Source organism: Pan troglodytes, chromosome 4, assembly GCF_028858775.2.
Source record: "Pan troglodytes isolate AG18354 chromosome 4, NHGRI_mPanTro3-v2.0_pri, whole genome shotgun sequence".
NCBI lineage: Eukaryota > Metazoa > Chordata > Mammalia > Primates > Hominidae > Pan > Pan troglodytes.
Genome location: NC_072402.2, coordinates 11,301,460 through 11,311,739, shown reverse-complemented (window position 1 = coordinate 11,311,739; position 10,280 = coordinate 11,301,460). Strand labels below are relative to the sequence as shown.

Below are 10,280 nucleotides of genomic sequence, written 5' to 3'. Positions count from 1 at the left end.
AGTTCACCCATGAGAAAATGGTTAAATGAACCATGGTGCACTTCTGCTGAGGAATACTACACAGCAATGAAAAAGAACAAAGCAGGGACCAACATGCCCTTCCCAAAACACAGTGAGTGAATGAGACTCTATATCCCATCGGGTTCTGTTTGCACAGTACGGAGGGAAGAACACATTCAAAAGGTATTTCTAAAAGGATGTACAAGTAGCTGGTCTGAGGGACTGTCTTGGGGGAAGGTAAAGTCACTTTCATCTGAGAACTTTGTACAATGTTTACATTTTTTCTCATATTTGTGTATTACTTTTTTAGCTGTCAAAAGAAAATATTTAAATTCTTTAAAAAGCTCTCTAGGGACATATTTAAAGTAAAGAAAAGAAACTAATGGACAACCTGTACAGTGTATCATTTAGGTAAAAGAACACATAGAAACTGAATTATATTCTTGTTTTTATGTATGTACATAAATTCATGGCAACATCCCTGAAGGATGCCCACCTGCCAGTGGGTTCTTCTGAGAAGAGGCAGATTGTAATGAGATCTGAACATGTGACAAACTATTTGTGGGGAACTCACAATTTTTAAATCTTACCTTTGAAAAATAAAGTGAAAGTTTGTCACGATTAAGAAAGTGAACGTCTATTTCAATGAAAAGAAGTGACATGAAAAATCCTGGTATATTTCACTGTATCATTCTCTAATTTATACGCACTTTATTTAAATATCACACATTTGTACCATAAGAACGTGTTTTAACAAGTGATTTTTTATTCTTTAGCCACAATTCTCCCACATTTTTACATTATCCCTTTTTTCCATATTTTTAAACATTAGATACATAATTTGTTAGAAGTTAAAAGGGAAAAACATTTTTTTCTGAATAATATCACATTATATTTAGCTTAAAGATTATTTTTTGAATATCAAAAATTGAAGCTGCTGGGAATCACATTTATTTGTAGGTCCCAAAATAGCCCTGAGGTCTGAATAGGAAAATATCTTTTATAAACTATAACAAAACTCTCACCTCAAAATAAAACACTATGAAATTTACACAGTTATATCTGTACTCAGTATCTTTACAATATCCAGAAACCTACTGGATTATTAGAAATGACAATGCAAATAGGTTTACATTCAGAAAAAAAGAGAGCTTATACTAAGAGGACCTAACTTGAAACCTGGCACCCTGTGCAGGAATCTGTTCAATCCTTAGAACGGTCATAAAGTCATCTTTGTTAAAAACACAGGTCCTTGGACACCCCCAAATGTCGGGCAGAACAAAGAGAATTCCAGTACATTGGCTTTTAGTGTTCATCTGAATGGGGTATTATTTTCAAATTCCGTCGGATGCCCCAAAGGCTCACGGGCTTGCTGGTCATATTTCTGGGCCTGTCATCGCCTTTTGCGGTTTTCATCAGGTGTATCCATAGCTGTGTAGTTCTAAATCAGCTTCTAGAACTTCTGCTCAAAAACTGGTGTTAAGGTGCCTCCATACCTACCTCCTCAAACTTCTTAAAGCATCAGGCCAACATGGACCATTGCTTTGATGGAAAGTTTCGTGGGTTTTTTTTTTTTTTCTTATTTAAAAACAATAGAGGGGTGTAGTATTATGACAAAACTAGTTCCCTCAAAAACCGAACTGTGTTAGCATTGATTAGAGTGTCTAATACATAGGCAGACTTGGGGAAATACCAGGGCTTCCTCAGGATAAGGTGTTGATTCTGACGGTAACCTGCAGCCAAATGTCAAGGGCCGTAGGCTGAATGCCTGGGGAGCTCTTCCAGGGGTAAAGAATCCTCTTGGGCCTGGGCCCCTCCGGGCAGCCAAGGTAGGGCAGAGGCAGAGAGATGGCCCAGACCTGGCCAAATGGGTTCTATATGAGCCGCCTTTCAATAAAGACCTGGGCTATGATGACCCCAGCCGTGTTCTGTGCCACAGCGGGCGGAGTGCTCACAGTGGGTCCTCGGGCCGTGTGAGACCCCACTGAGTACACTGAACAACACGCCATCAAAGCAGGTTCCATCTGACACTGCCTGGGGCCCACAGCCAAGCTACGGCAGCATCGTAACCTTTGCCAGCACAAAGCCCAGTGTCCCTTTAGTTCATCTGGATGTATGAGTACACATACATGTGCTCGCCCGTGCACACACTCACAGCTTAGTGTACACTGTCCACGTTGGCACTGCCTGCTGCCAAGGGCTGTGCCTTTTATCAAGTCTTAGTCAGGCTGGGTCAGCGTGAGGAAATTGTGTATGCAACACCAGCTTTCAGCTGAGCCGCTTGAAGATAAGTCAAAACAATCCAGGTACTGTGTGTTTCTTTTTCCTGTTTCTTTCAAAAACAACCTCCAGAGGAGTTTTTTTAGCCACTTATTTAAAATGTTAATGGAGGAACCTGTGAGTGCAAGGGCACAGAAATAAGCAGCTGACTCAAGTTATACCAGCGCATAAACAAGTTCCAAATGCACCGAGAGGCGTGGAGGGGAAGATGCAAGCAGTGTCTTGAGAGGAACTGCTTTTGTTGTAAGCTCTCGGCAGCTCCCAGCATGACCGCTGCAATGGCATTCATCCCACTGCAGTTGTCATCAATGGGACTTTATTGTTTTAGAAAGATCTGTCATGGTCAGGGTCCCACCTGTCCTTCCCTGGACCGTGGCCCTCCAGGCAGTCCCACGCAGGTGACGGCTGAAAGCGGCTGGGGTAGAAACCAAGGACCAGGCTGGAAGAAACAGGGCCCCCAGGTGTTTCCAAAGGGGAGCGCCGATTGCCAGGTGCAGAATCCACACAGTTACCCACCGTGGGAGGTGGAGGGACCTGGGCAAATCCCCAGGAAATGTGTTAGAATTTCCCCAAATACTGCAAAAGCGAAAAAGTGCTCGCGCTTTATCATGTGAAAGACTAATAGTGTCCAGGAGCTGACACAGCACAGGGGGACTCTGACCACCGCAGGAACAGTGAGCTGTGTCAGGACGGAAATGAGCAAGCCTGCGTCTCCGGCGCACCTGGGGAAAGAGTAGTGCAGGTTGCACATCAGGGCTGCGACTCACTCCGCAGAGCACACTTGAGTCCCCAGGGTAAGGATGAACAGACAGCCTTCCCACGTCATGTAGTGTGGCCGGTGGGGCTGGGGGTAGTGTAGTGCTCTTGGAGGCGGGCTACCAGGGATGTGGCAGACCCACTTTTCAGGTCCCATTCATTTCCTCTCTGGGATACGTTTCATCATAATCACTTGGTACCCACGATTCTTCCCAACAGCCTGAAAACAGCAGGCTTTGCATCCTTTTCAGGCCTAGGGTCTGGCCCTACGCCAGGGGCTTCTGTTTCACTCACAACAGCCTCGTCTCCGCTCCTGAGACCTGGTCACCGCCAACAGCAGGGAGAGAAGCGGGCAGAAGGGCCTAGCACGGCCCTCCTGCATCCATAAATCCTATTTTCCAACCAACATCACGAACTCTCTCTCTCCTGCTCCCAGGAGGAGCCTCTTGCCTCAGGAGTGGCCACGCTGAGATGACAAAGCCATTACAATTCTGATCTCCATAGTCCTGAGGTCTCCAGTGCTGCCAGGAGTCTGTCAGGAGGAGCCTGGGAGGAAGGAAGATGTCCACGATGTTCCCAAGTGCGGCCAAGGGGCAGCCTCTGCACATCGAGTAATTCCAGATGAATGGCTCCATGCTGTTCCCTCCTCTTTTCTGGTGAGTTTAGTGCTGGGCTGACTGTAGAACATTTTATTCACAGAAGCAAGTAGAAAAAATTGTCACTCTTAGTTCACGTGCTCCAACGTCAGACCGGGAGCGGCCGGTTCTGGAGGGAAGAGCGAGGACTGGCCTATCTGTATTCTCATCAGCCGCCTCCATGCACACGGAGGTGCATTTCATTGTTGTTGATACACACGTTCCATCCACAAGAGGCAACTCAGAGGGACTGAAGCAACTTCACACCCACCCCAAAGCCATTTCTGCCACCAGAGTCCCCCATCTCCAATCACCAAGGAAGTCTCCATCAAGGGTGAGCTCCAGGCATCTCAGTTGTCATCAGCAGCATCGACATTGTCTGAGAAATATTTCTTCTGTCCAGTTAAAGCATAATTTACTCAAACACTAAAAAGTAGTAAAATAGACTTCAACTTTTCCTCTAACTATATTTATATATAAATCCCTGAGAAGGTACCTGTCAACTTGAAATTCACTATCTACAGTTAATAAACATCAGGGTGCAGGGAGGGATCCCAAGCCCCACCCCTGTGCACAGCAGGGGCTGGGCTGTCATGGAGGAGAGCAAACCAGGTCTCCCTTCCGAGCAAAGAGGACGGGGTGGGAGAGGCACAGCTGTGTAGGAATTCTAAGCCATCAGCACAGTCACTGGCAGGCCTGCCATTCATTCACTCTGGGGTCTAGGAGGTCCCACCATAACCCCGCAGGGACAACACATTGCCCCACACAGGCTCTGGCTTTTCTGTTCTTGGTAGACCTTAGGGTAGGTGGTGCCAGGGATGATCAAGAACTTAACCAGCTGGGAGAAGAAAACAGGCAAAGGAAGGAAAGGCTAATGAGTTAGAAGAGACAAGGTGACGGGGGCAGGAGAACGTGGTGGCAAAGCCAGAGGGGGCACTGTGGTGGCCACTGACAGGTGAAGAGAAGGGGTCGGTGCTCATCGGTCCCCTCCTCCCTGAACCACATGGCAGATCCAGGGAGGGCGAGCCCTCAGTGAGTGAATGCAGCTGTTCAAAGCAACAAAAATAGACAAAATGAAAAATGTTCTCCAAGGACACCAGGCTTTTGGAGAGGCCACTGTGAGACCCCTGACTACCAGATACCCGATGATGCTGAGTGGGGATGGGACAAGAAGCCTGCACCTCCCAGCCCTGTCCACATCCTGAGACCGAGGGGCCTGTGTCACCAGTACCTAGGGCTAGAGGAAAGGGCTTCCAAATGGCTCAGGAAGACGAGGGGGTGTTTCTGTCCACCTCTACGACCAGATGACCACACCTCCCATGAGGAATTCCTGACCCAAAAGAAACGAACAGAATAATGTTGCTTAAGTATGAACTGACCCGTCAGATCACCCCGACACTGATCCCATGACACCCCCTCAAGGTGGCTCTGTTTCCCCATCATCTGGGCTTCCCTCCCTGGTCTCCTGCACTCCCTGAGCCTCACTGGGGGCCGACTTGTCCCCTCTGTGCCCACGCCAAAGAGAATGAGAAAACAAGAGCAGAAGGCCCCCCACAGGTCAAGGCAAGAGGCTTGGCAACACTTCCCTTGACTTGGAAAATTCCTCTACTAGCAAATCTGCTTCCACATGGCAAAAATGAGAAGTTCTGGGCCAGCAGCCATGAGCACAGCTGCAGGAGCTGCCTGGACCCGCTGCATGGGCCAAAGGGAAGGGCTGTCCACAGGCAGGCCACAGCTAGAATGAGTCCAGAGAGAGGGACTGGGGAGAGTCTCCAACTCAATCAGGAATGACCCTTCTTTCAGTTGGGTCTGGCAGGTTTCAAAATCCAATCTTTCCACTGAGGCCACAATAAAGCTCCCCGGGAGGTCAGGCTTCCCCCCATGCAGCTGTCATTTTCCCTCGAGTTGCAAACACTGGCCAGGTAATGGCAGCTTCCACTCACCAGGCAAGTGGTCAGCTCGCCTGCAGATTTGCCAAAGAAATCCGTGTCCTGCCCCAAGCTTGTTGGCTCAGCAGGCTTTTCAAAATGCAGGTATCTCTAGAGCTGTTTTGTGGACGCCAGGAGCATCACTGGACAATCCCTGTGCTGGCCCCAGAGTATCCTGTGTACCTGGATGAGGCTGGAACACATCGGGGGCAGGGCCGCAACACGTCCACTCCAGAACAGCGTGGGACCTGGGGAAATTGCCAGTCATTTGCTGTCCCATCATTGCTGTTCCACGCATCCCTGACAACTCTGAGCATGGGTTGTGGTGAGGTAGCAGCTGGGCAGGACCAGAAATGTCCATTTTTGACATGGAGGCAGCAGACACCCAGGCTTGGGGTAGAAGTGAGGGCTCCATACCATTCCCACTGCCAGCTTCCCATGGTGGAAACAGGCAGGAATGTCTGGCAACCCACCAAGGGTCGGACGCCACGTCAGTCCGAGCAGAAGCTGCCTGACCCTGGCTGTTCCAATGACAATTAGACATTCTTGGGAAGGTGGAGCCCTCTGTGGGAGCTCAGAATGGGTGTCCTCTCGCAATCACTGTGTTAGAGCCGCGGTTCTCAATGCGGGCTGCAGTGCAGTTACCTGCGGAGCTTTAGGATGCTCCCAGGGCTTGGCTCCCCGGACCAGGGCCTTGAGAACCTTCACAGCAGGGGTAGCCGGTGTTGAGAAGCGTGCCTGGGAGACCACATGGCACCGCCTGGCTGGGTCCTCGGTTGACAGAGGTGAGGGTGGGGCTCGTGGTGACTTGGTAATGCCGTGAATTATCTACGTGTGGCAGGAAGGTGCCACATGCCAAAGGATTCAGGAAAGACAACCCCAAAGATAACCAGTGTCAGTTACAGTCTCCACCTCCTCGAAGAAGACATGGCCAATCCCAACTCCTTGGCCACGAGGGTGACCCACAGTCAACTAATATCTGCAGTTCTCAAAGAGGGTCCAGTCTCCTGTGGCATTCATCATGGTGCCTTTCTGGGATTAAGGAGGAACTCACTGCAATCTGATCTTAAACACTGTATCATCATCACACCAATCTCCCATTAGCCTGGGTGCAGCCTGCAGTCCTGTTCAATGGAGTTTTTGGAGAGGCCAGTTTAAGATCCCTGGTTGCTTGATGCCTGCTGGTGCCAAGTGGCAGGGAGTATGGAGAAGCCTGCACCAGCCCTGCCTGCGTCCTGAGACAGACACCATGTATCATGATGTATCTAGGGTTATTAGGGTCATAGTACAGAGCCTCCAAATAGGCCTGTGATCGTGCGTGTCCAAGTATTTCAACTCATACTGAAATAAAGTGCGTATGTGACAGACACTCTACAACCCACATGGCCAGAGAGCCATTAGAACTAGAAACTCCAGCCTGAGTTTCCAGCTTTCATACCCTGCCCTGCCGAATTAGAATGCTGCAAATCTGATAATGATTAAAAACACAAAATTATGCAGAAAACCCCCTTTGATAAATTCAAATTTGATCACTGAGAAAAGTGATCTCCATGTCACTTTGGAGATAAAAGTGTGGACATAAGACTCTCACCAAGAGCTTGTGGCCCAAGGCAAATCACACCCGTGCCCTGCCCTGCCCAAGGCCCTGCATCTTGGAAATTCTAAGAGGTCAGCATAAGGATGAACTAAACACCAAGCGCAGTCCTCAAAGGAAAAAATAAAAGAAATATCCACACAACGGACTCTTTGGAACTGAGCCTGGAGGAGGGGGCTGCCCTGTCTACTCCAGGAGAATTTGCCGAAAACAAGTCTGTTCCCCATTCCATTCTCTCACCTCTTCTAAAAATCACCTCCTCCCCATTCCTGTAATTTGCATCATTCTGGGCTCCTGACTCTTCTTGCATCTTTTTGACATTTTAAGGATATCTGGATTCGAATTACTTAAGAGCACATATTTTGTGCTCTTAATTTTGTGCATTAATTTTGTGCTCTTAATTTTGTGCATTAATTCTGTATTTCTGGTAATCATTTATTATTAAATTTGCCCCATTTTATCGAATGACAGTTTTTTTCTCATATCCATTTTTAATGTTAAAGATTTCGTATCCAGTTTACCTAAAACCCCTTGCTTAAAATGAGTTTAATTCTAGCAATAAATACATGTTTATCGCTCCATTGTTTTATAATTTGACAATATGTTTTTCCTCAATATATTACTATATGGATAAGAGTTTTAAAAAGATACAGTAACATCTGATCCTCTGTCTCACTTGATCATGTGGCTCAACGAGCCAATGCCTCCGTCAAATAGAAAGATCCGGCATCACTTAATCTAATGACTAAGAACATCCAGTGTGCACCTACACCCACCATGAGGAGAAAAGACCAAACAGCCAAAAAGGGGAGAATCCCACGATGTCTGTGTGAACTCATACAGGTATCATGGATACTTATTGCTAGAAACAGTATCTTAAACAAAAGGTCTTCAGGCAAGTGTATTAAAACTGCCTTGGATATAAGGGGCCCTATCACTTGTAAAACGTCGCAAATTTGATAAATAATGATTAAAAATACAAAATTACGCAGAAAACGCCCTTTGATAAATTGATCTTTAAAAAAAATCTTAATTGAGATTCTCTAAAGGGAGCCTTTTAGGCAACTTGCCCGCTAGGTGTACTGATTTCTAGGAGGGCTGGCGACAGGCGAATCCATGTGGCTCCCCCAGCCCTCTCTTGGAAGCAGCCTGGACAAACAGCCTGGAAATGCACGCGGCCCCGTGGTCCATGGAGCGGCCGTGGTGCGATGCGCAACGGGGCCGCCTCCTTCTCCGCGCCCAGCCCTGCGGCCTCGCCCCGGCCCCGGACCCCGCGCCAGGCACACGGGCCCTCACGTCCTCTTCTTCCAGGGCGCAGTGCGCCTCTCCTTCTGCGCCTCGGCCTGGCGCTTCTTTTCGGCCTCCTCCGCCTTCCTCTTCTCCTCCTTGGCCTCCTTGTACCGCCACTTGGGGATCTGCAGGTGGCCGCTGTCCTTGGTGCTGCCCTTCCGCGCCGGCCGCTCGGGCTGGAAGGTGGGCGCGGGCGCCTTGCTGACTCGGACCCGGGGCACCACCACACCGGGCCGCACGCTTCTCCGCCGCAGGCGCTGCAGGGGCAGGAGGCTGGCCTTCCGCGGGGCGGGCGCTGCGGGGCCCCGGGACCCCGGGGCGGGCGGGAGGCCGGCTCTCGGGGAGCCCTCCCGGGAGTCCGCGTCCTCCTGGCCGGTCCGCCCGCGCTGCCCCGCGCCCCCCACCTCATCCTCCTCCTGCGCCTGGGGGCCCCGTGCAGCCCGCGCCGCCAGGATCTCCTGCACCGCCAGCCGCCTCTTCCCCACGCTCGGAGGGCTCTCAGGGCACACGGTCTGGCACACGATGGCCACAGCGGGGCTGTAGAGGCTCGTGGTCATCCGGACCATGTGGTCCAGGACGCCCCCGTCCTCCGGGCCCCGCACGGAGCGCGGCGTCAGCACGGACAGCACGCAGTCTGTGAGCCTCTGCAGGCAGTTCTTGGAGCCCGCGGGCTTCCGCGCCGCTTCAGGGGGTGGCGGCAGCTCGGGCCGGTACTTCTCCCAGAACTGCTCCGGGCAGGGGCGCTCCAGCAGCCTCTGCATGAGACGGACGGCATCCACGCGGCCCGTGTAAGTGGCCCACTCCTGCGGCGACATCCCACGGCGGGGGTCCCTCGCGTGGACATCCGCCCCTGCAAAACACAAACAGAAGTGGGTGGCGGCAACAAGGACTCTTCCCTCCCAGGCAGAGCCTGGGGCAAAAGGAAAACTGCCCCCACCCCCCACCCCTGGCCCCAAGCCTCCTAACAGACTGCACCTAGTTCACTCTGCGAACCCTGTGCTCATCTGAGCGCCGGAAGGCGGGCCTGGAGTGCAGTGGCGGGAACACGTCCTACTGCAGCCTCGACTTCCGGGGCTCAAGCCATCCCCCCAAGTCAGCCTCCCGAGTAGCTGGGACTACACCACCGCCCAGGTAATTTTCTGTAGAGATGGGGCCTGGCTATGTTGCCCAGGCTGGCTTCGAACTGCTGGGTTCAAGCAATCCTCCCGCCTCGGCCTTCCAAAGTGCTGGGATTACGGGCGTGAGCCACCGTGCCCAGCCCAACCTGCCTTTTAAGTGCTCCATTGATTATCTGTCCTGAATAAAACCCCGCCTGAATTCAGCACCTAAATTACAGAATTTTTTTTTTTTGAGACAGAATTTCACTCTTGTTGCCCAGGCTGGAGTGCAATGGCACGATCTCCGCTCACCGCAACCTCTGCCTCCCGGGTTCAAGCGATTCTGCTGCCTCAGCCTCCCGAGTAGCTGGGATTACAGGCATGTGCTACCACGCCAGGCTAATTTTGTATTTTTAGTAGAGAGGGGGTTTCTCCATGTTAGTCAGACTAGTCTCGAACTCCCAACCTCAGGTGATCCACCCGCCTCAGCCTCCCAAAGTGCTGGGATTACAGGCGTGAGCCACTGCGCCTGGCCAAATTACAGAATTTTTTAAAGAAATAAGATCCTATAGCTTTCCATCAATGGAGAGATGACCAGACAACAAAGCTGCCTTGCATACTTGAATGCTGTGGCTAGAAAGTTCTAAAAATATGACCGGTAACAGTCACTTGCAAAGTGGTGGCACCCCAGCTGTGGTCT

General features: G+C 50.6%; 1 protein-coding gene across 1 annotated transcript in view; it reads right to left on the bottom strand.

Annotated features, from left to right (window-relative positions):
* Positions 1–743: 743 nt before the first annotated feature.
* The window catches only part of ANKRD33B (ankyrin repeat domain 33B), a 93,252-nt gene continuing 83,715 nt past the window's right edge, over positions 744–10,280 (bottom strand). The window contains exon 4 of the mRNA XM_016952951.4: positions 744–9,333. Within this exon, the coding sequence (XP_016808440.3) occupies positions 8,486–9,333 (848 nt within the window). The 3' untranslated portion in view covers positions 744–8,485. The remainder of the gene's footprint in view (positions 9,334–10,280) is intronic.